The sequence below is a fragment of the Aedes albopictus genome, chromosome 3 (assembly GCF_035046485.1).
Source record: "Aedes albopictus strain Foshan chromosome 3, AalbF5, whole genome shotgun sequence".
In the NCBI taxonomy this organism is placed as follows: Eukaryota; Metazoa; Arthropoda; class Insecta; order Diptera; family Culicidae; genus Aedes; species Aedes albopictus.
The window spans coordinates 315,148,878-315,175,268 of record NC_085138.1 but is presented as its reverse complement, the minus strand read 5'-3'; the positions used below and the strand labels follow the sequence as shown (position 1 = coordinate 315,175,268).

The 26,391-nt window shown below is 38.4% G+C and overlaps 1 protein-coding gene across 7 annotated transcripts in view; it reads right to left on the bottom strand.

Annotated features, from left to right (window-relative positions):
- Positions 1-734: 734 nt before the first annotated feature.
- LOC109425809 (solute carrier family 12 member 4) overlaps positions 735-26,391 on the bottom strand; it is an 836,994-nt gene continuing 811,337 nt past the window's right edge. For all 7 annotated transcript variants that reach the window (XM_062842513.1, XM_029865597.2, XM_062842512.1 and 4 more), the window contains one exon: positions 735-17,727. In XM_062842513.1, coding sequence (XP_062698497.1) covers positions 17,636-17,727 — 92 coding nt within the window. In that variant the 3' untranslated portion in view covers positions 735-17,635. The remainder of the gene's footprint in view (positions 17,728-26,391) is intronic.

Genomic DNA, 26,391 nt, shown 5'->3' with positions numbered 1-26,391 from the left:
CCACGCTGCCGTAATCATCGCTTCCTGCATTGTAAACTGCTTTAAAAACGATGAACTGATGGTGAGTCTGCAAGGTGTCTTCGTTTGGTATAAACACTATTTCAGTAAATAATACGCTACATAATTCAGCTCAAGAACGAGTAGTATTCTACAGAAGGATGTCAAACGTCTTAGATGCCAAATGGCTTTATACCAAACGTCCTTATGCCAAACGTACCAGGTCCATCTGCAAGCACTCCAGAAAGTTGTCTAGGATCATTCGCAGGTTAAACATCTGATCCATCATTTATTGCTCCTCACGAAAATTAGTCTAGGACTCATCAAGAAGTCTTAGTTTGTTAAACATGGCATGCGATAGTATGCTGTTTAAGAGCTGAACAAACGATAACAGTTCTTTTGCACAACTTTTGTTCAAATCAAGGCTGATTTGCATATGCTAGAGATGCGCCTTATCAACATTAACTTGCTACCTGGGCATCTAATACGCCTAATTCAGAAGGGTAATCCCTCTATTTATAGCGTAATCTAGTCTGTGCCCTTACTTGTAGACTGCGCATATGAGGTTATTTGGTGGACATCTTTCATCAAACCTTCAACGACCAAGAAAAGCAAAAGTAGAAAATGGCTCTTAACTTCGATCAATCGTCTTAGTGAGGTGTACCCCTGGAAAGGTCATCGCTTCATTGCTTCTGTGATATTCACCGGACTGTCCATAACTACAACACCACAGCTGATTGTTTTGAATTCCAATTTATTTTCCTATTTCTCTTATCATTTATTTTCGAATTACCTCCATGGCTGTCCTCATTTTATAGTATCCTCCTTTTACTTGCTCTGTCACTCTGAAGTGTCGGGTATTTATTTCATTTCTCTAAACCAGGTTGTTCATTCCTTGTCCAATTGTCTTAGTTGTTACTCTGTTACTGTTTGTTATTTGTAATCAGTTTTGCGTTTTTTTTCTATTAAACTCTATAACTGGTTTTAGCGCTTAGTTTTGTTTTTTGTTTTGTTCATACTGTTTTTTTTTGTTTTGTGTGCTATACTATTCGAAGACTGCCTAACATCCATTTAGTTCTGATAAATTGTTTTGTTACTTTTGTTTGTGTTGCTTTGCTTATCGATTTTAGATTTTCCACTACTTTCCTTGATCACTCGGTTTTAGTTTTCGAACGCGTTTTACTTTTTTTCAGATTTGGTTTTGGTTGGTATTTGCTATAGCTTGTATGTGTCTATTGTTCGGTAATTATTATCGATTAATTGTAGAATGGTGGTTTCAAATTTTCTTGTTTAAGTTTGCATCTGGTATACTTTCGTTTTCTGTAACTATTGTGTTCTCTGGTTTCACGTATAGGCTGTATGTTAGTGTTGTTTTTTTTTTGTTGTTGTCTGGATTCGAACGTTCGTTCAACGTTAGCCTTGTTTCGTTTCGCTGGAAATAAGATAAACTTTTCAAGTCAGTGTTCCACACTACAAAGATGACTTTGTCACTTAACCTTACGGAGATAGAATGTACGAGAGGTCTGCGTCCTGCTCTACAATGACTTTTGCTAATAATCATATCAATACACGTTTAAACCTTTATTTATTTCACTCACAATAAAAGTACTCACTTTAACAAATTGATAGACGTCTTTCTTCAGTTTTTGTTTGTAAAAAAATAAAATCTACAATAAATCCTCAAATAATGCTATCAACAACAACAGATGTATGTATAAAGTTAATAATACGTTGTTTTATCTTCCACGTACCGTTTCATACGTCTCAAAAATATAGGCATTCGTGTAGTTGTGTGTTGGTTTGAGTGTGTTTCCTTTGAAAAGTTTCGTACGTTTTTACTGTGTATGAGTGTCTTCTTGTGTTTTGGTTTTTTTGCTATAGTCAGGTTCAGTGTGAATTTCACATAAGTGAAGCGTATCATCGGTACGTTCGACAGCACAGCTTTGTTTGTTTAAATCTCAGTTGAATAATGTTATAAAAACTACCGATTGAGTAATTTCCCACCAGTATCGTCGTAATCGGAGAAAGATGTTTGAGTTTTTTCTTGTGTGTGTGTGTGTGGAATGTTGGGAGAGGAGGGCAAAATGCACACGCTTTCTTTGCGAATTTTTTCTGTTTTGATTGCGAGCGACCACGAGGTGTCCATTTTTGCGTGTGGTTGTCTAATTGTTAATCCTGTTGTTGTCTAACTTGTCGCTACCAAGTGTGAGATCTTTAGATAGTTTCAAGATTTGTATTTTCATTTTCCTTTGTTTGGCAACGGTCGATCATTATACTTTTAAAATGATTATATGAATTCGGCTACTGGTTACTTTTGTGTGTTTATGTTACTTTTCTCTTTGTAGAAGTTTGCTGTAGTTGTATTGCTAACATCCAGATAAAAATGGGTATTAATTGTTATTATTCTTTACCATTAGAGTTTGGTTGCTGTTCGAATGAGTGTTATGTACTGTATCAATTTGCAAAGAATGATGGCTGGAATGGGAACGTGTTTTTTGTTTTAATAATGATTGGGAAAACTGTTTTAAATTCTGTTTTACATGTGCAGGTTATAATTTCCTCTGCGGAGAACTTGTGCTGGGAATTTTGATTGTGATGGATGTTTGTTTTCAGTTTGCATCTCAACGTTTTCAATGTACAACTTTGATGCTACTGTGGATAGTTATGAACTATAAAATGCTGCTGTCTGCAAACGGTTCCAAGTACCTTACTGTTGAATAAGCTTGGAAATGGATAATTACAATCAAGCTACGAATGGAAAATTGAATTGTGGTTGTTTATGGATTTTGGTTTCGTTCAGTTTCTCTAATCTTTAAATTTAAATTTGACGGCAGTGATAAAAAACCTTCTCTTTCTATGTTGGTTGCTATTCATTCGTACGATTCCAGTTGAACTTTTCGGTTTTGTATTGAGTAGCCAAAAGTACGTTGAAAATGTGGTGAGGCTGTGATTGAGTAACACAACTATACAGTAAACCAACTTGTAAAAGAAATAATTAGGTATTGTTCACATGTAATTCGATAAAAATGTGAAAATAAAATGACACTATTTGAAAATTCAAAAACAAAATCGCTAGATTGTATCGGCCAAGAAATTTCCTGAAAACTATCGAGCCTCACCACAACGGTGTATGAATTGGAGATCTTCTTATTTAGGTGAATTTGTTCAGATTGAAAGAAAGACGATGAATTGGAGAGTTCAAATATTTTAGTTATTTTTAGATGGCACTTTTTTAATGTTTGATCCAACGTTTGTGCTGTTCCTGCAAACCTATTGCCTATATAGTTGTAGTGAGTCATGCAAATTGGTGCTAGTCTGAACTGAATAGTCGAAATATTCTATGTTTATTCTTTTTCAAAGAACTTCCCTCAACACTTCATACTGTATTATTTGAATTTAAGCAACTTTGTTGCTTAAAAAAGTTTAGAACGATTCTGTTACTGTAATAGTATTGGTGGTTGTCTTCCGAACTTCTGTAGAGTTCAGTTAGTGTGTCTTATCTTCAAGAGTTCAATAGTTAAATCAAAAATTTTGACAGAAGTTCTTTCAGATCTCTCTCAAATGTTTCCTCTGAGAATCTTACACACAATAGTCCATTTTTGTTGTGGAAACGTATGGTTCGATGAAGACGTCGAAGAATCTTCCGGATTATGCGAAAATCTAGCGGAATCAAGAATGAATCTGGATATTTCCGGAAAGCCAACGACTATGATAAGATGCTGCAAACTTCATGTGAACGTGTATGAATCTGGAAGTTAAAATCAACCAGAAATACATCCACAAGGGTTTTCTAGAAATTCATCCAAAAGGATTTTTTCAGAAACTGCATCAGGGTTTCTTTCTGGAACTTTTTCAGAAATACCTCTTGGAATGGATTTCATTCAGGGTTTCTCAGAATCCTCCTCTCTTCCGTATTTTTCACGACATTTTTCTTAGTATTCCGTCTTGAATTCCTCTCGAGTATTCTGCCTGATTCCTATTAGCATTTTCCCTAGATTTAAACAATTGTTTTCAAGATTCCTCCTTGAGATTTTTCTAGGATTCCGGAACTACAACTAATTTCTCCTGAGGTTTTTCTATGATATTTCTCAGATGTTGTTGCTGTAGTTCTCCTAGGATTTCTGTCGGGATTCCTCTTGAATGACTTTCCCTGATTCCTTCCTTCTGGATTGTTTTCAAGAGATCTTCCCGGGATTTATCCCAGAGTTTCTACGACAGCTATTACTGGAATTTAAACTAGAACTCCTTCAAGGATTTTTCCAAGATTTTTTTTCTGCAGGAATTCTTCCCGGGGTTTCTTTCGAAATTTCTTGAGTTTCTCCCGGAAATTCTTCAACAGTTTCTCCTGGGTTGTTTCTTAAAGTCTCGTGTGGGTTGTTTTCTCTTGACGTTCCACTTGAGATTCCTCTGGGAGATTCTCTCGAGACTTGTTTTCAGAAGATTCCTGCCGGTATTGTTCTTGGGATGTTTCTAATAGTTTTTCACCCTCCTTCTTGTTTACGATCGAACCGCAAAGACCTGCTGGAGAAATCTCGAGATAAATTTTGGAAGAAATCGCCTCGCAATCAATGACCCCGATCTTGCTGCTGAGGGACTGGAATCGTCTGACGCCTTCGTGAAAAGATCTGCCTGTTTTTCTTTAGTACTGATCGGTTCGAACTTTATGGTCCCAGCCACGTATATGGCAACCCTAATCCCATCTAATGCATCTGACAGGAGCCAACATCTATCGTGTATCCACAATGGAATCCTTTGTGGATACACAAATGTTTACATACAAGATGTTGGATTCTTAAAAATGGCGGTCTCACACCCTGGTGGTCCCAGCAATCACATGGTCCTCGATGAAATGGTGTTTTATGTACGCTTTGATTTAGCATTCTTCCGCCGGTTTCTTGCAGTTTTCACCTTCCAAAATTTCAGCTAACCTAATGGCTTCGGATACGGTTGCACCTAGAGCAACTTATTCGGTGTTGCTTGAAGACATGGAGACTATAGGTTGCCTCCGACTTGCTCAGGACACTGTTGAGCCATAAACCTTGTATAGGGAACCCGTTACCGACTTGTGGTCTTCCACATCAGATGCCCAGTCGGCGTCTTCGAATCCTACGAGTGGTTTGCTGTCTCCATTTCGCTTGAACTGTAGTGTCATGGTAGCGATGCCTGAGGTACCTTACAACCCGTTTCAATGCCTGGCAATTGTTTTCCTTTGGGGATTGCTGGAATCTGCCCAGGTAGCTGACCGGGTAGCACACATCCGGGCGAACGCAGAGCGTCTGATGCATTAGGCTGCATAGCAACTCCCGATACGGCTAGGAAGTACGACATTCTTCTCGACACAGCTGAAGTCCTTTTTCCATCAGGTTCTTGGTGAGATTACACTCGCCCTTACTAAACTTCCCCAGAATTTTAGTAACAGTGGTTTTTTGAGTTAATTTCAGGTCTACTTGCTGTGGATTGTAAGCGAGTCGCATCCCCAGGAAAAATCTCTACGCTGCAGTCAGCCAGCTCGATTGAACTCATCGGAAAGGCGGCGTTTTAGAGAATAAAGTGAGCCGCCCCAAAGGCGCGGCGGAAAGTTTCTGAAGATGACCGAAAAATAAAAGTAGGTTGAAACGTAAACTAAAATTACAAGTCTAATTAAGATAATAACAGAGAAACATCAATCCAAAACGAACAAGATAGTTTCTCAATTGCTCGAATGTTCCATCCGGCTATCAGAAGGTCATCCACGTAGAACACCAGGTAAACTTCATCACCCATCAGTGTTGCACACGTAGAGACAGTAGTCCCGATTAGACCTGCGCAATCCCAGTTTCAGTAGTCGCGTTAAACCTCGTTCCAGCAGCGTGGTGCTTGTTTTAGGTTGTGTAGAGATATCTGTAGCTTACACACGCTGCCTGGTTACGCCCTTACGACTTGGGGTACTTCCATGAACAAATCTTTCTTCGGCACTGTGCGGAGGAATGCAGTCTTAACGTCCATATGATGTACTCGAAAACCATACGAAATAACACTCAGCATCACGCGCACGGCAGACAGCTTGGCTACTGGTGTGAACGTATCCTTGAAGTCGATTCCAGTACGCTGCAGAAAACCTTTATCCACCAGTCGCGCCTTATGCAGACCGATCCTCTTTGAGCCAGAAGACCCATTTCGTTTTAAGAAGCTTCACGTTGGCGGGACACGCCACACGCCATCAGCTTCCACACACTCTTAAAAAATTAGGAATTTACACGTGACGTAAACCATCAACGTACGTAAACATTTCATGACTGAATGGAAAATTTGACTCAATTTTACATCCATCATGTAAGTTCGAGTTGGTTGCACAAGATGTCAACAAACCTATCTGACCAGATAGGTAGAAACAGCTTTACATTTATCGTTTGTCCCACAGCTCGGTGATACAGCCGAGAGGTAAAGTAAGTGCCTCTCAATCAGCGGACCAGAGTTCGAATCCAGTCCATTATTTTACTTACATATGTTTTATCTCTCGCTTCGGCTCTAGCGATTGCTAGCTCGACTTTATTTGTGATAGAAGACGTAAATTTGTGTCAAACGAGTCGCTCCTTTTATGTGCATCCAAGTGGACTTAAATTTACATGATTTTTTCTAAGAGTGCACATCAATGGTCCTCATAGAAAAGAGCTCCTCCTGTACCGCCTGGTTCCAGAGGTCACGGTCATCACGGGTACTAATTTCATCGTACGTCTCAAGAATGTCTGAAGGGCAGTCAGGGCCAAACAGTACTTGCTCTAAATTCAGTAAGATAATCAAGGACCAGGAAATCGGTCCCTAGGGCCGGAATACAAGTTCAGATCTGATAGCGTGATTGCTGCATGGCTGTTCAGCTACATCTCCTTCGTCGGTAGCATCATCGGTTAGAACTTCATCTTCATTGCCGAACGGCTCTACCGGAACAGACTCAACGTCAGATTGGACACCTTCCTTTTGATTTCGAAAGGTTTGTTCATCCGCCTCTTGCACGTAGATCAGAGGTACCACCAGTCTTCAGACTTCTTGCATCGTTCACCAACGGAAAAGTTGTCTTCTAACTTAACGTCACGAGCAATCACGATTGTCTTTTCGTCCTTGTACCACGACAGCCGGTAGCTATTTGGCGCGTAAAACACGCGCCTTCTTCAAACTTGTCTTACCATAGCTCAGCAGGTGTAACTTTGCTTGGGCTTCAGTTAATCAAAAACATGTCCGAAAACACAGCATGAGACTCGAGCAGCATAGATAGTACGTACTTTCTCGATGAGGGCCCGCAGTGGAAGCGTTCTGGGGCCATAACCTCTTGAATATGGAGGAACTTTTTGCAGGCGTAAATTGAAAAACTCAACTCTGGACTCTATATGCGTCGGTTGCTGTAATGTCCGAACCTCAGCAGTTCGCAAATCCCAGAAAACTGAAAGAAACCCGTGGAAGAACTTCTTTAAAATTCCCATGAAATGCGCCGGGAAAAACTGTTGGAAAGTCATCCATTAGCAGAAACTCCAGAAGAAACTTTGGATAAGTTTTGGTAGGATCTCCGAAGGGAATCCAGCGAGAAACTCTGGGAGCATATCGGAAAAACGTTTGGAAGAAATCCCCGGAGGAACTGCTGCAGGCATCCTGTGAAAAACTCTCGTAGAAATCCAAGGAGGAACTCTAGTAAAATCTTTCGCTAAACAACTCTCAGAAATTTTGAGTAAAAAGAAAAAAAAAACGGTGGAACTCCAAAGAGGAACCAAGGCAAGAATTCAAGCAAGAATTTTGGATAAAATGTGGAGAGAAATCCTCCAAGGAATTTCGGAATTGATTCTGGATAGACTTCCAAGCAAATTCCACAAGAAATCTCTACAGGAATTCCTCATCCCTATGAGAGTTCTTGAGAGCATGTTTCCTCATGTTTTCCCCTGGAGTTTACTTACTAGGGGCCTGTCCATGAATTACGCAGACTCTTAGGGGGAAGAGAGGTATCTGGCCAATGTCTATGAGAGAAAGGGTTTTCTGAGGGACAATTTCCTTGGTTATAAATAGTCGGATATCAGAAGAAGTTTCAAAACATGCACCAATAAACACGACTCACTGCTCTTTCTTCAAAGCTTTCTTCGGTACCCACCGTTATTCTGACTCTAGCAACAACTCAGCATCATCGCTATATATAGGGAACCTTCCGATTCCCTGTTTGGTGTTCCTGCAGCAGTAAACTTCACCGAATCCAATCCAGTTCGCGGCTGTGTACCATTTCTATTCTTCTGCCTGTTTCACTCTGTGTCTGCACCTAACGACTTTTAATGGTTGATTTTTGAATTTACATTGTTGGATCTCTCGATTTATTGCTTTTTAGAAGGTTTTTCCATTTCTTACTTTTTCCACTTATCCGCGATGCTATGCCTTTTCCCTCGAAAAATCGTGGCATCCTGTAGTAAGAGTGCCCATCTGTCTCTTTTCTGTCCAGTCGGATAATTTGATTCGCGTTGTGTAGATTTAATCTACGTGATAACATGCGCCCTAAGGATGCTGATCCTTGCTGTTCATTTCTTTTATGTATTTTAAAAACTTTTTCAAACTTGTTTGCTCCTTTTTAGGCATACTTACGAGCTAGTTTTTTTTTCTAATATGATGGTTTCAAACATTCATTTTTCTTGTGTTAATTTATCTACAGTCCAAATCAGTGGTTTGGTTTTGTCACTTTGGTTGTTTATCTAAGTTTTTTTGCTATATCTAAATTCTTTAATTTTTACTTATGATCTGTAATGATAAACTGAAACAAAAAATCTTCGAGAGAGTCTTAGAAAGAGTAATACTTTTAGGATGATGTTTCCCATAACGTCAGTGTTGTTGAAAGGCGGCATAGCAAGACAACCGCTTGGAGAACGAAACGGAAAAAGTTCGGCGAAGGGAAATGTCGAAAATTTACACCTTATCATAATCCTAGAAATATCTTACCCACTAGAAAAAAAAAAAATCGTCCTAACTGTAAACCAGAGAAGATCCGAACCACAGCCCGGTGCTCCCGCCCGGAGCACCAACCACGGCACGCCCTACCCTCTTAGAGAGGGCCATCTCCCGTCGAGATGGCCAAATTGTTGAACCGTTATATTCTAATTCATACAATATACGTACTTGTCAAATTTGATTTTCACAGTAAATGAGCTATATTTTTCCTCTGGAAACACCATAAGGGTTTTACTCGAAGAAAAACTTCGTTCCTGTCCCATCCTATCGCCCCCCAACTTCGCCTCCCGTTCCTCATGTGTTTTGATTGTTCGCACCCGAATGAATGACCATGCAGCTAGTTTTCCAGCATTCCTCGCACAGCTTCTCGCTACTAAAGTCTTTCTTTGATCAACGCTTTTTGGTGTTTTAGAGTTTTTTTTTGTTTTGTTTTGTGTTACTTTGGGTTCTGTTTGGTTTCACTTACTCGCTATAAGTTAAGAGTATCTGCGTTTCTTCTTTTTTCTGTTATATGATAACTCGTTTCTTATTAAATCGTTAATAAATAGATACACTTAGTTTTCCTGAAAAAGTACGGTTTTCATCCTTAGCTCCTAGGTGTTCTAACTCTGTAAGGTTATTTTCTCTAGACTCGTCCTCATCGGTCGGTTCGGTACTCATTCCGCGCACACACGCGTTCTGCTCTAGTTTATATGTTTCTCCCTTTTTTTTATTTCGCAGGTTTTTTCAACCGTCACGTTTTCTTTTTAAAATAACCTGTAATAAAATTATGTTAATTTCTTGAGTGTGTCTTTGTCTTCTTTCAAACGTATAACCCTCACCGGGAGTGGCTCCCGATTAGTTGCGTTATACATTTGCGAAAGATAGATTGTAATTAATTATAGTAAATAATCAATTTTGTTTTTTTTGTTAGGTTTTACTATAGGGTTTCTTTTTTCCTAGCACATTTATATTTTGTTCTCTAGAGTTTTTGTTTTAGATAATTCGTATTACCTCCGTGCGTAGCAACGATTGTAAAATGCTTGTGTTTACTATGTGTGTAGTTTTTTTTTCGCTACGATATCACTTCTAAAATTGTTTGATGTTCCAATTTGCGCTTTACTGCTCTTACTTCTTGTTTCTTTCGTTCCAAGGAAAATCAGTGTAACGAGTTAATAAAGCGAATCAGACTGTGTTAGTATGGAACAAGTGTTGCAAAACATATAATAGTGATAAGATAATCGATAGTTAAAAAACGAATAGTAAATTCTAAGAAAATAATAAAAACAATCTAAAGTTCCATATCGGTTTTATTACGTCATTTTTTAAAGTGATGGGAAGGAATGTTAGTGTGGCATCCGTTGTTTCTCCGAGATCACTGAGATATGGGAAACGATCTCACCAAAATGCATTACTAAGGGTATTTCTCAAAGATCTGATCTGATGAGTATAACGCCAAGCATTTCATTAAGCAACCTTCCTTCACATAATACAAAAAGTTCTAAAGCAGCTAGAGTATGCTCATGAACGTTATTGGGTTCCGAAAAATAAGTACACTATTCAGCTTTCCAGCTGCTTAAAAAGTACACACTGAACCTAGTCAGAAGTTTGCACAGCAGTTTCAGCAAGATTTATTGTTAGTATGTTAACCTGGGAGCAGTCGCCTCGTGTACTGAGTACATGCACCATGAAAAACACATGCTTGTAGTGTACAGCGTATGCGTGCTTTCGCAGGAGGTGGTCAAAGACGTGACCGCTCCTGGATTAATTTAAGCTGCTTACAATACTTCAGATCAACCTCTAACAAGCTGCTTAGCTCTTAAAGCACCATCTTATCCGAATTTTTGTTACTTTCTCTCCTCGTCTTGGCGTAACATTCAAACTGGGACAAATACTGCTTATCAGGTATCAGGTTTTCTGGATTTATGAATTCCATAAGAGATTTGTTTAAAAACTCCTTGATAATCTATACAGAATTCTTGTAACCATAAAAATTCCAAAACTACTTTTAGGATTTCTCTCCGAATTGTATCCAAGATTCTCGCTTGAACTCCTAGCGGATCCTTGAATTTATACCGCCATATTTTTCTTTGAATTCTTTGGCAATATCTCACAGAATTCCTCCTGTATTTTCTTTCATTTTTTTTCCTTTATTTTTAAGACTTTCAGCCCTGAGCTGGTTCGTCTCTTCTCTTCTTTCTTGAATTTAAGGTTTTTCACTGGATATTTATCCCAAGATTGCATCCAAGTCTTTTTTTTTCTTGATTTACTCCCAGAGTTCCTTCTGAGATTTTTCCGCTATTTCTTCCGGGGTTTCTCAGAGTTCATTTGTGTCTGGGATTTCTGCCATAGTTCATGCCAGGATTTCTACAGGAGTATCTCCCAGGATTTATTTAGGAGATTTTCCCGATACGCTTCCAGAATTTCACATTGGATTCCTTTCGAAGATTCTTTCCAAATTATTCAAGAATTTATTCTAGTGGTTTTTTGGAATGGCTTCTTACTGATTTTTCTGGGATTTTAGCAATTTTCCATGGGATTTTCCGTGATTAGTGTTGGATTTCCTTCCGGGATTTATCTTAGAGGGATTCAGAGTTCCTCCTTGAATTCTCCTAATATTTTTTCTCGGAATTACTCTCATATTTTTCCCATTTTCTTTCAGAACTTCTATCGAAGTTCATGTCAAGATTTTTCCAATAGCTAACCTGGAATTTTTACACAAGAAACTTCGTTTCATCATCTCAATAGGTATCTGCGAGAAAAGCTCCTGGAAACTCGTTCCTGCCTCATCCTATCGCCCTCAACTTTGCCTCCTGTTCCTCATGATTTTTGATTGTTCGCACCCCAGCTAGTTTTCAGTATTACACGCACAGCTTCTCGCTACAAAAAGTCTTTCTTTGATCTCAATAGGTATCTGCGAGAAAAACTCTACGAAATTCCTGCAAGAACTCCGGGAGCAATTGTTGCAGAAGTTCCAAAAAGAAAATCCTAAGTGTCGGGACAATTTACGGTAGGAATTTGGGTAAGAACTCTGGGAGTAAACCCGGGAAAATCTCTAAAAAATAATCCCAGGAGGATCACTGCATGAAATCCTGTGAACCACTACGAGAAATTGCCCGGAAAACCTTCTGCAAGAAATCGCAAGAAGAACTTTATGAGAAATATCAACAATACATATCTTTAGCAGATATTCCAAAATAAACTCCGAAAGAAACCTAGGAAGAAATCTTGGGAGAAAGTCCAGGATAAATCCACAAATATTCTGAGGGACATCCCAGGAGCAACATTGGAAGGAGTTTCTTAAGAGAAGTCAAGGGACAATCTCAACTGAAGTTTCAAGATAAATCCCGGCGAACCTTTAAGAAACTTTAAGGCATATCCCATATGTGAAAATCCCGGGAGAAACTCTAGAAGAAAGCTCACGGAAAATTCTTAAAGAAATTACAAGGGAAAATATCTCGGGAATAACTACTGTCAAACTGGATTCAAAGAACCACCCTAACCGAGTCCGTCTCTCACAACTTTATCTCTCCTTCGGCTCTAAGATGTTAATCTCCCGCGCTCGTGCTTCGATTGCAGTTTGACTTTCTAATCCACAGATTCGTGACTTGTTCTGTGGCTTAGTTGAACTAGCGATACGGAGTCGTGGGTTCGAATTCCACAAAAAAAAGTTTTTTTTTCAGAAATTTATCTCTCAATATGTCAATTAAACATACTTTGCGTTCAAATGCTTCAAGTTTTTACGTCCTTTGGAGATACCGGTATAAATCTTGTGGAACATCCCATGTGCATTTCTTTAGATAAAACAAAAGGAACTCTGAGGATAATTCCCAGAGGCAATCGGGAGCAATACCGGGAAAACTTCTGAAAGGAATTCTGGTAAGAAATGTAGGATCCCTGCGAAATACGCCAGGAGAAATTGGTCGGAATTCTGGAATCCTGGAAGATTCTCAAGGAGGAATCCCGGAAAGAATGGTTGGAATCTTGGAAAAATGCCGGTATGAATCCGGAACAATCTCAAGAAGGAATACCGCAGTGAACAAATACGGAAGGAATCTATCTTGAATATCTTGAAAGGCCTTTCAAGATGTTTTTTTTAAAGAAGTTGTAGAAAGAATCCCTGATGGAATATCTGTAGATATCCTTGAGAAGGAATATGATGATGGATTTTAACTTCCAGACTCATCCGTGTCCACATGGAATTCGCAGCATCTTGGCAAAATCGTTAGCACTACGGGAGAACTATTTGTTTTGACAGTTCTCTACTACACATACGTAGTAAAGTAACGCACAGTAAAGTTTTTAATTCTTCTGAGTAGATATTACAAGTTGTAAAGTTCGCTACTTTTATTCCAACCATTCTATTTTTATACTGCATTGATCGGAACGATATGCAGAGATTTTATGTAGCTGACTGGAAAGTCTATCCATCTAAAAACCAAACAATGGTGGCACAGATGGCCGTCTAGAACTGCGAAGATTTGCTGATCGATAACAACGGGAGCATATCAAGGAACAATATCAACACATTAACAATAATGTATCAGACACATTCTACCATGACGTTACAACGTTTTGACACCTTTTCTGCCAGATTTTCCACTGTAACTCGTAAATTCGTTCGTGAACCCTCAAATATTTTTACATATTCGGATTCCTTGCAAAATTCCCAATAAGTATGATCTGTTGAACAGATAGTTTTCATTGGGAAAATATGTTAAAAATGGGAATGAGTAGCGTGACGTTACAACGTTGTAATGTCACGCTTCTAATTTCCATTTTTAACATACTTTTCCGATGAAAACTAACTGCTAAACAGAATAAAGTGATTGGAAATTTTACAAGGAATCCAAATATGCAAAAATATTTGAGGGTTTACGCTTGAATTTACGAGTTACAGGGGAAAATCTGACAGAAAAGGCGTCAAAACGTTGTAACGTCACGGTAGAATGTGTCATCAACACTGTTAATACGGTGGTAAAACAGTGTTGGAACCAGCAACACTAGATGGGAAATTCTTCTATGTTCTCCGAATCTTGAAATGCAGATTATTTTTCAATTTTTCAAGTCGCTTAACAAGCTTATCATCAGATAGGCCTTAATACTCTGATCAACTTTCCTTTAAATTTAGGACGTTCTAACGTCACTTAGAGAAAAAATTCAGTATCTGTATTATGAGACGAGACCTACATAAGATACCCCGTGATCTACTACTACTGATGAACTTTGTAAAAGAAGAACTCACAAGACTCACAAGTTCAAAATTATTGAGTCTCACTTGCGTCACATAGTATATTCGATCCCAGAATGAATCAGTCCTTGTCGAAGACGAAATTCTCATATGTAGTCAGAACCCGTCTGAGTCTCAAGATACAGAAGTTTCAAATTGACAACACTCATCTGAGCAACCCTATCGAACAAATTCAGCATCAATCTGTCTACCATCGCATAACCTTTGACGTCAACTTTCAATCGGTGTGAATCGCGAACTACAGGAGCTTTTTTGAGATGTATCAGCGTCCACCTGGTGGACAAATCCAGAACCAGTATGATCTTCATAGGATAGTTGTTTATCTCCTGAACACTTTTGCACTCAGTCCTAGAGGATCGCAGTAGTCGTTGCCGCGCGCGGACGTGTTTTCAATTGCTCGTCACGTTATTTTGTTTTCCTGCTATCGATTTTCACCGTTCCGCGGGTTGTTTGACCGGCACTACGCCCCACGGATTGTGATTTCGCGAGTGATTCTATGTACTAGCCATGTAGGCAAGTGCGAAAAATGATCCGAGCGGTGTTAAATTACCGGTTTCAGTGATTCAGGGGCGTTTTGAAAGAGCCGTCCAAAAGAGAATTTCTCGCGCATCTGCTGGTCAATCGGATGACGGTACTATGCCACCCGGCAAAAAACCCCGCCCAATGAAATTAGTTTCAGTGCCAGTTTCAACAGAAATAAGATTGTGAATTTACAAATTTCGAGAAAACCAAAAAAAGGTGGTGTCGTGTGGTCCATTTTTCTCTTCGCGTGACGTTTTTATATCGGAGTGCATTTTAGATTTTCGGGCGACCATTTGAAGGTTTCAGCGTACCTTCCAATTACTTTATGACTACGAAAATATCGGTTCTGTGAAGTGATTCTCTCATACGTTTTAACTTCTACGTTGCTTGGAAGTTCGTCAAGCATACCATTGGACAACGAGCATTATTCAACAGATTGGTGAGATCTTTCCAACATATATTATAATTATTTTGAATCTTAACTACCTTTGCTATAATAATTATACTTCAATTATATTCAATTTCTTACATTATGGAGCGTTTGGTACGGTATGTCCACGCATCCTTCCACCCCTGTAGATTCTAGAATTGTTTCGACACAAAATGTAATAAAATGTAGAAGTCGAAGCATTTCCAAGAATCATCTTTGCGGTAAATACTGCGCAGTAGGCCTGGCCGCTTTGACGCTTGTGTCATATTCTCAATATGCCACAAGCTTCAATATTGACAAGAAAAATGATCAGGCGTAATCTAACCTGATTATTTTCCAGGATGCTTTCTTGTACTGGCTGCGTATGTATTAAGTTAGATTAGATTAGATTAGATGAACACTTTTGCACTCAGTCCTACAAGCATCACTTGGCATATGAAGTCTTGTCATTAAATAACTTGTGACTTCCTAGTTAACTTTGCCAAAGCAAAATTCTTCAATGTAATCTTACTCTCAAGACAAATAAGTTGCAAATTTTAAGACTCATCAAAACCATCTAGACGATAATATCAGTATTATTATGTTCTTGTTTCCCCGATCAAATTTACCCGACGTCTCCACTAGACTCGACATAAATGTTTTGCCTTTTTCCGGACAGATGTATCATGACGTGGAGTAACCGAAGACTCAGCACCTAACACAATAAGGGTTGTAGCTTGTAGTCGGTACACTGCACCCAAATGGTCCAATTCCATCCTTTAATAATAACCACGGATAATTAAAACAGCGACCAAATCCAACAGAAGAAGGAAGTTCTTTAAAGTTCTAAATAAACCAAAACCAAAACACGAACCAATTGATAACGTAAACCATAACACTACACTTGTTCTCTACTGTTTCGAATTTGTTCACCTGGCACAATGTTCACCATTTTATGGAGCTAATAATACTAGGAAGGAAATTAAAGAAGATATAATTTTAAATGAAATCTAAATATAAACAAAGATAAAAATCAAATACGCAATGAAATCAATCACATGTCAGACGATGACAACGATCGTCACCCTAGCAACGTGTATGTATCTGTGTGTTTGTGTATGTTTATAAACAGCTAGGTATAGGTGGTACAAAATGTTCCACAATATCCCCGCGAGAGACGATCACGCTCTATTGTTCTACTGCGTTCGCGGAGGAAACGATGGCACACATACAAACGTTTGTTTGAAATACACTTTGTCAACTAACAAACTGATCTAAGCGAAATGATTTTTGTGTTGTAAATTAATACTTATTGTGTTTCGTGCATTTTTTTCTAATGAATTTGAAAAACGAATATCGAAGCCTACTGTTTCGTTCGCCATTGCCTTCTAATTCGAAGTTTCGAACCTCATTCCGGTGTTGTTGGGAAATTTCACGTAGTAGGCTAGTGTGTACAAAAATAGGTGGGCAAAGTATAGAAAAATATATGGCTGTTTGGGTCAGATTTTGTTCTCACGATACTGCACTGTTGCTGCCAATAGACATTTCCAGTTTGAATTGTTTGGTTTGACTTTTTCCATTTGATTGCGTGTTGCTGTTATTGTATTTTGGTTGTTTTGCTTCTAGTGTGCATACAGTTCGAATTAACATAAAGTCTAATTAACTTTTCAAGCTTCATAAAAACTAACATTTCATTCTCTGCTATTTTAAATTGAGTGAGTGTGTGTTCTCGTGTTACTGTGTATGTGTTGTTGTTGCACATATGAAAATGTTCTACGCTTCCATTTCACAATTGGGCTAAATTATTAAAATAAAAAGCAGAACACATTATGTCTCCTTCGCATTTTTTCGATACATTTTTTTCACTTAGACTCGTGAAAACGATTCTTCCCTAGCATACAAATAGACTTACATTTCGATTTAAATCGTGCAACCTCCATTCTGAATGGAAGCATGTCACGTTGCTAATTGCTGTTGCTTAGCATCTTTTGAATTTGTATTCTACTAGAATTTTATTTGTTTGCTAAATCCTATCGCGATACGTACGTTCTCTTTTAAAAGTTTGATAACTTTTACTAATAATTAGCATTTTTCTTTTCTTATTCCCGACACTATAACCTAACACTATTAGAATTCACAGTTTGACTATAATTTCTAGTTTTGTTTTTTTTGGTTTCTTAACTTTTGCTTTTCTGTTGTTGGTTTTTGTTTTCGAGTGTAGAAACATGTTATTGTATGTGTGACTTCGCGATTCTGTGTCTTGTCTCGTGTGTTGTTGAAAAGTATTCTGGGTGTGTGTGTGTTCGTTTATGTTTGTGTGTGTTTATTGTTTGTTTGAAAGTTCGTGTATGTGTGTATGTTTCGACGACGACGGCGACGATGACGATCACGACGACGACGACGACGTTGTTTGAAGCGTATTTAAGACCCTCGGATCTAGCAGCCGTGGGTGAATTTCTATCCCTCGCCGACCGGAATCCGGCTGGCAGAGGAGAAAGGAGGGATGGCGGTTCGATGCGGAGCTCTTCTTAAGAGTAGATGGTGATGACCTCTCGTCCGCCTCCTCGCACCATCAGCACTCGTTCTAGACCTTCGGTGAGGACTTCCAGGAATTCCATGTCTGTGTAGGGGCACGGGTTTGAGTTAAGGAAAAATGCAAGAATATTGTTGCTGAAACTGAAGAATTGTAAATACATAGTTGGGAGCTTTCATTTTAATCCTTAATCATGCAAACTCAACTTAATATGAGGTGTCCAGGAAAGCTTGGAATCATGACTCCAACGCACCTCACTTGTATATTTGCGTTCATGCTCTTACTCTATCCAGTCGTTAAAACCAGTATCCTATTAGATAGCGTCTTCTTTCCAGAGATGCCTTTGGGGATTACTACTGATATTCGTCCAGGTATTCTTATAGGGATTTCATCAAAAACTCCTGCTGGAATCCTTCAAACAATTCCCAGTTTTATAAAAAAAAACCTTCTTCAGTCTCTATGTTCGGCTCTAGGTTCCCACTCGAACTTAACCTGCTTTTCTTCAACTTAGTATTCTTTCCACAGTTATTAATTGCTTGCCATTGCATGAATTTGCATGTTATTAGGCAAGTACAATGATACACATTGGCCACAAAACACAGTGGTTGTAACCGCGAAAAATACGATCGTTGGCATTTTGAGTGAGTCACATGAACATTCCAAGCAACGAAAATCCTTTAAAAAGAGATTTGACGAATGTAGTTTCTATTTCAACCTTAAAAAGTGAGAAAATGACCATTCGATACTTAAGAAGAGATAAAAAGCAATCAATCAGTTGACCTGTATATTTAGGATAGCATTTTAATTCATCTTTTCATTATGCTTTGAATTTTTCGCAACTTTCTGCAACTTTGCGAGATATCTCATTATAAAAAATGGTAATTTTTCATAGGAAAATTAAAAATTCCATAGTAACAATAACAATATGGCAACACTGTCTTCAGAAAAAAGATGCATAATAACATACTGAACAAGTTTTCAGAAAATCACAATGCATGAACACCTCTTCCAAGAAAGATATAAAGGATTTAGTAGTTCTGCAAGGTTTGAAGGGATTGTTTATATTAAATTTATTATATATCGCTTATTTCAAAAGATAGAGCAAAAGTGTCCTCGGCAACATTTTTCTGCATGATATTATATTATCTACAATTTTGCCGAAGACAGGAAATAGATTTTTTTATCTAACTTTTGAGTAAACTTATCAGAAAACAAGACTTATCAAAAAATGCAGAACATAACATTATATTATTTTCACATTTTCACTCTCAAAATGCCTACGATCGTGTTTTTCGCGATTTCAACCACTGTGCAGAAGTCGAGAAAAGTTTCCGATCGGAACAGGAATCGAACCCACCGTCTCCAGATTGGCGATCCAATGCCTTATTCACAAGGTTATCTGGAGACCCCAATAAATTCTACGAAGATTGTATCCAGGGATTCCTGTAGGAGGAATTCTTCATGGGGTATTTCCAGGAATTACTACTACGACTCCTCCTGCAATTTGTGCAGTAATTCTTTCTATAGGGTTTAATTTCTTCTGGAATTCCCTTGGAGTTTCTCTGGAGATTTTTACAGGAACTCTTCTACGGATTTCTGTAGAGATTCCACCAGAGATTATTCAGAGATTGTTCCAAGTATTGTCTCTAGGGATTCCTAATAGGTTTTGTCTAGGAATTCTTCTACAGATTCCTCAAGATGAAGAAGTCTTCCAGAAAATCTTATTAAAATTATGCATGAATTTCTCCAGCTTATTTTCTAGGAATTCTTCCAGGAAATCTACCTGGTATTCAGGAAGTCCACGCTTCTAAGCATTCCTCTAGGAATTTCAATGCTTTTGGCGAATTTGTTCTTCGTCATCAACATGATTTGGTTGCATCAATTATTCTTATATATTTTTTATCTTGATGATTTTTTATTGGCAAAATACAACCGTCTATACAACTTTAGAATCAACATTGTAAACACAACGTTTTCAATAGTTGTTAGAAATTGAAATGTTTTCTAGTTCGCCACAGAAAAATTAAAACAAAAATGGTTGAGAAATGATGAAGATATGTCATTCCAAAGATAAATAATTTGCATGGAAAAGGCTTTGGTGCATTTAAATTGTCAGATTCTGATTCAGATTCAGATTCAGATCTACAGATTCTGCTATTGTTTTATCCAGGAACTCCTCTAAAGATTTCTCCAGGAATTCCTATATAGATTCATCCAGAAATTCTCCGAAAGTTCTTCTATAAATTTCTCTGGGAGTCCCTCCAGTGATACTTCCGGCAATTTCTATAGAGATTTCCCCGAAACTTTCGTCAGGTACTGCTGCGTGAACTGGACGTACTGGCTGAAGGTGATCTCCTCAGTGAACTAAAGAACTGTACCTGAGAAGATTTTCAATATCGCTCATCACGATAGTACCAAACAATATCGCGACCAGCTCTATTTAGTTCATCTTGAGCATAGATCTACCATACTGAGAATGACACATCTCTCTACACTCTGGAGCAGTGCCTAAAAAAATCAGCCCAATGATGTTCAATCAGTGCAAAAACGTACACAAATAAACGAATGCAGTCTCCCACCAACATGACGCCGAGAATGAACATGACAAAGAGAAAGCAAGACAATGAGAGCGACGCCTCATAGTGTAATCAACTGTAGCTGAAGTTCTGTTTTGATCTTCAGTCCGAGCTCGGTGAATGTGAATATGAAATTTTTAATTTGGAAATGAATTTTTGTGGTTTTAGGCTATTTAAGGCACGCAAATGTCGATATGTTGCCCTAATTATATTTATCATGCTTGCTTTAGGTGAATGGTATCCACCAGCAACAGTTTTTGCTGTTAAATCGTGCTAAAACCAACAAAATCAATTTAAGATGAATATGCTGACTTTGAATATCAGTGGGTGGTTGAAATTCAGCAGACAGCGAGACAATGAATTTTTCATCGCTTGAACTTCAGAGAGTGGCACACGGGTTATCGAGACGATAATCAAAACAAAAACAAATCTACGAAGCAGGGGTTACTAGGCGTCGGAGAGGATGACTGTAATTTGACAAATTAAGACACTGCTCTGGAGTAGCTGCGATTTTATGGTTCGTCTGCGAAGTTGCAAATCTCGATTTGACAAGATTTACACTCTGTGCCTTTTCGTCACCGAAAATGGCTGCTAGAGTTGGCCTGATCAATTGAAATGCTTGTTCACTCAAGAACAAAACTACCGAGCTACGCGATTTCCTGGGCAAAAGGGAAATCTGTTTACGTGGCTTTCATTACGGAAACCCATTTCGATCCGGAGGTAAGGTTTTCGGCTTATATAAAACATATAAAACAACCTCTGGAACAAAATCGGCTCTCTCCCATATGATTCTGAGTCGTGCTGGAAGCTAGCAAAAATCATAAGAACCAAATCAAGGCCCATTCTGCCGCTGACACCACTTGTAACTTCTCCCGGGAACTTCTTCTGTCAATGTTTCAGAAACTGCTTTCAGGTTTTCTTCACGATTTTTTTCCAGGAGTAATTTAAGGAACTCATTTCTGGTTTCCTCCAATACTTCCGTTTGCAGATCCTTCTGAAATCCTTCCAGAAGTTTATTTTGGGATTCTTTCAGAAGGTTCTAATGGAGATCCAGCAGGAGTTTATTAGGGAGTCTTTTGAGGAAGTCCCCCTGCAATTCTCCCCAGGAATTCCCTAACCATATGAAGTTCCTAAAGGATTTCCTTGAGGAAATACTTCATCAGGTTCTGTCTGGTTTTCTTTCAATAGTTCCTTCTGGGATTCCATTTTTCCTGGAAAGTAAAAAAAAACTTCTGAATATATTACAAACAGTGCTGTTTAGAGAATCTTGGAGGGAATACCTGAAGGATTCACTAAACTCCATGACAAATCCCGGACGAAGTTCTAGAAGGAATCTCAGAAGCAATCCCGGAAGGAGTTCTTGAAGGAATCTCAGATGGAACCTTTAAGGAATCTCAGAAGGACCCCAGCTCCCTGAGAAATACCAGAGGGAAATCCTAGAGGGATCCTAGAATAAATTTGTGGAGAAACCATGGAAGGAATACCTGGAAGAATCTCAGGCAAAACTGCTGAAGTAATCCCAGGAGGAGTAATCCCGGAGGAATCTCTGAATTAATTTCTAAAAAAAATCCGGAAGGAGTTTTGAAGAATTCCAGGAACTTCTGAAGTAATCTCAGAAGGTATTTCTTAAGAAATCCAGGATCAAATCTCTGGAGGAATCTCGGGAATACTTCCTGGAGGAATCCAAACAAAAGGTTTTGAAGGAATCCTAGACGGAACATCTTTAGGAATCTCGGAAGAACCTCCTGGAAGAATCCCAGAAGGAACTTCTGAAGGAATCTCTAATGAACCTTCGGAAGATTCTCATCAAGAACACCCTAGAAATCGCAAAAGAAGCTCCTGGAGGGGTCCAGGGACAAATCTGTGGAGAAACCACGAACGATTTATTGGAGGAATCCCGGATGGAATACCTGTGGAATCACAGAATGATCTCCTGGAGGGGTGCCACCGTGCCGTCATCAAGTCATAAATCAGCACACTTTTCCATGCATTCGAAAATTTTTGAATTGAATCAAACTACTCATAAAAAACTGGTGAAAGTTTTCTAAGTCCAAAAAACAAGGCCCCGAAACGTCAAAAACTTAGAAAGATTTACCAAAACAAAAAATTAAACAAAATCAAAACAGTGCAGTGCTCTATAGCTCACTTGATTACCTGAGCTCCCACAATCTTGGACTTGACATCGTCAGTCCTGCTAGCTACTATCGCCAAGCATGCCAACAATCTACACTTAATCCTCAACGACATCTCGGAGAAATTGGAGATCACAGATAATGAAATGTCCACCTAATAATATCTGTTAGCAGACGCAAAATTCGACTTATTGAACAAAAGGAGCAGATAGTTAGTATTCTAAATATGTAATTACTATACACACGTTTTGTGGTGATTGGAAATATAATCGGGAGTTATGGTCTAACTTTGTTCCCGTGAAAATGGTCAATAACAGAAAAATAAATGAATGAGTGAGAATGTTCAACGATGTATGGCACCTGCTGATGTACAAACTGCACCAGTACAATCGTTCTAGCATCCTTACTAAGATCATCCAAAATTATTCGTCAAATAGGACATTGGAGGTATCACTAAACGGAGGAAATTCCTAAGCGCATGACATTCCGGTCGGTGTCGCGCAGGGAAGCGTACCTACTATGCTTGATCCGATTCAATCGCTCCTATTCAACCTCATGCTCCAACTCCCAGAGGGAGGAACGCTGTCACTATTTGCAGACGGTACGACTGTTTATTTATTTATTTATTTATTTATTTATTTATTTATTGATTTATTTATTTATTTATTTATTTATTTATTTATTTATTTATTTATTTATTTATTTATTTATTTATTTATTTATTTATTTATTTATTTATTTATTTATTTATTTATTTATTTATTTATTTATTTATTTATTTATTTATTTATTTATTTATTTATTTATTTATTTATTTATTTATTTATTTATTTATTTATTTATTTATTTATTTATTTATTTATTTATTTATTTATTTATTTATTTATTTATTTATTTATTTATTTATTTATTTATTTATTTATTTATTTATTTATTTATTTATTTATTTATTTATTTATTTATTTATTTATTTATTTATTTATTTATTTATTTATTTATTTATTTATTTATTTATTTATTTATTTATTTATTTATTTATTTATTTAGGCTGACACAAATTTCGATTTTCCCTCATGTCACCCCCCCTCGGAAATTTTTTGTCTGAATTCGACATTTTGAGGGGGGACGCAAATAAATTATTTAGGAAATTTAAAAATTTTAAAGTGAAATAAGAGTCATCGAGAAAATTTCTTAACAAATCCGATGAGTTTGACGATTTTGCCTAATTGTTTGGGTAATTTTTGATGAAATACATTTATTATTTATCATCCCCCCCCCTTGACGAGTCAACAAGCAAAGTGACAAAAGAAGAAAATGAGATTTGTTCCGGCCTTATTTACACACTCCGAGGCTTACGAAACGCCTAGATGACTGACGCCTTTAGCCGCACGGCCACGAAGCCCACCCATATTAACTTCTTTTCTGGATCAGCCTAGATAGCTAGCTGTGTTGTGTTCAGGGCCGCATCTAAGGGACGGCCAGGGGGGCCCGGGCCCCGGGCCCCCACATTTTAGGGGCCCCCACAAAAACCTTTTTTGGTTGCTAACATTAGCTTTATTTTTCATATTGCTCAAGTACTGTTCGAAAATAAGGAAAAACATTTTTGGTCATCTCTCCGAGGGGCCTCCACATCAGCTCGGGCCCCGGGCCCCCACAATCCTTAATCCGGGCCTGGTTGTGTTGATAGCGGTTGTCTCAATTGGCTAAGAATAACTCCACGGACCGCCTATTCCGATGGTAAGGGAACGTCCATAAATTACGTCACGCAAAAATTGCCCATTTTCAACCCCCCCTCCCCCCTATGTCACATTTTTTGTATGAGACCTCTGATTTATTTGTATGGGTCGTCACACTTTGCTGAACTTCCCCTCCCCCTAAAAGCGTGACGTAATTTATCGACGTTCCCTAAAGGTCCTATAAATGCATGGCTAGGGGAGGTCTAATAAAAACCGCTAACGTAGCCTGTGGAGTACCGGGGTGCTCTCCACAATAGTTTGCCCTTACTGCGCTAACCGGAGAAATGATGCAGTGGACCTTGTGTTTCTCGAGACAACCAGCAGCCCTTCTTTAATCTCAAACTTGAGGCCAAATAAAGGCGGGATTATGAAGATGTTGTTGATTAGTATAAAATTTTCACCTATATGGTTTCGCATTATGGGATTTATACAGTGTATTCTGTGTATCCTCGCCTTTGGCGTTTTCAAATCGATACCGATCTGATTATATTGCTGATGTTCTTTCTTGTGCTGTAATGGTAAAGAGTTTAATCTTGCCTAGTTTAGGTAGTGGCTACGGTTAGAATAGCTCAGACAAATCTTCAGCAATGATCAATCTTTCCAGACTTATACAAAATGCTACAGCCCAAGTTGCCTTAGTCTAAGAACCTTACTTTCGTAAGCGGAATTTCTATATAGAAAACCTTGTGAACCCGGTGTTTACTATTTTCAGTAAAAATGAAATGACAAACTCGCGTGTCATACCTTGAGCCTGTGTGCTTGTCAACAACGCAATCGTTGCTTATATCTGAATTAACGCATAGTTGACGTAACTACCATTGACAATGTTATACCTATCTAAAACTTTCCATTATTCATTGTTCAAATTTCAAAAGTGTGTTGAAAAGTGCAGTGGCGCTTACGTCAACTATTCGAATATGGGCAGTGTATGTGCTGTTACAATTGATGTATCTGTTGGAAACATCAACAGGAAATACGTCTATTATTCGCTTTATTTATCGCATGATGAACCATCCGCTATGGATACTTTTAAACAAGTCTTCGTATACTGCACTTCAAAAGGCCTTCCGCCACGTATGTGGCAACCCTAATCCCACTTAAAGCATCCGACAGGAGCCAACATCTATTGTGTATCCACAATGGAAATCTTTGTGGATACACAGATGTTTACATACATGATGTAGGATTCCTTAAAATGGAGGCCTCGCACCCTGGTGCCTTCCGCTAACTGTTGGTAGTGATGCTAATACTCTCCATATCATCTGGGAGGCTCAGGTAATAACTTGAAAGGCTCCAGTTTTATGGAGTACTCCGGTAGTACAGATCTTGGATTACTTAACATAGGCAACCGCTCTAGCTTCATGATATGTGCCAGAGAGAAAGTGTTAGACTTAACGCTTTGCTCTAGCAGAATTAATTAGCTGATCAATCGGCATGTGTCAGACGAAGCATCTTTATCTGACCTTTGCTACATCTGTTTTGAACACTTAAATGTTAATTTCATGCATACTCACCATCCATTGACACTCCAAGTGATTTAGATGATGCCGTTGATACCACAACGACCTTCATCATGGAAGCTTTTGAAGAAGCTTGCCCTCTCTAGTCTGACCACAAGAGGAACCGATGGTGGAACTTTGATCTGGCGAAGCGCAGGAAACAATGTACAAAGAGTTGGACGTTCGACTGGTGCGGAGGATTTCAGGTCGGCTCGCAAGGCCAACAAGAAAGCTCTCCGCTCTGTTGAACGATGCGGCTGGGAAAACCTTTGTACAAATATTTCCAGTTTGAGTAAAGTCAGTCGGTTAAACAAAATCCTAGCGATATCTAAGGATTTCCGAATGAAAGAGCTTCGTTTGCCAAATGACAATTTCACTTCCTCTGATGTGGAAGTTCTGGAATGCTTATTCAGCACACACTTCCCCGGATGTATGGATATTACATCTTCTGATGAACCTGATGCCTTTCCTGGATGATGATTTTCTGGCTTCGGTGCGGAGTATTGTAACTATAGAATCGATTGAGTGGGCACTAAATAGCTTTTGTCCTTCAAATCTCCTGGTGCAGATGGGATTTATCCTATTTTGCTACAGAAGGGATTTAATATTTCAAACATGTTTTAAAAACCTGCTTGTTTGCAGTTCTGCTATAGGGTTTATTTCCAAATCTTGCGGGATGTTAATGTAAAGTTTATTCCGAAAGAGGGTCGTCCGTCGTATGAAGAAGCAAAGAGTTTCAGACCTATAAGTTTGACCTCTTTTTTTCTGAAATGGTTAGAACGCATTGGGGATCATCATATCCATGATA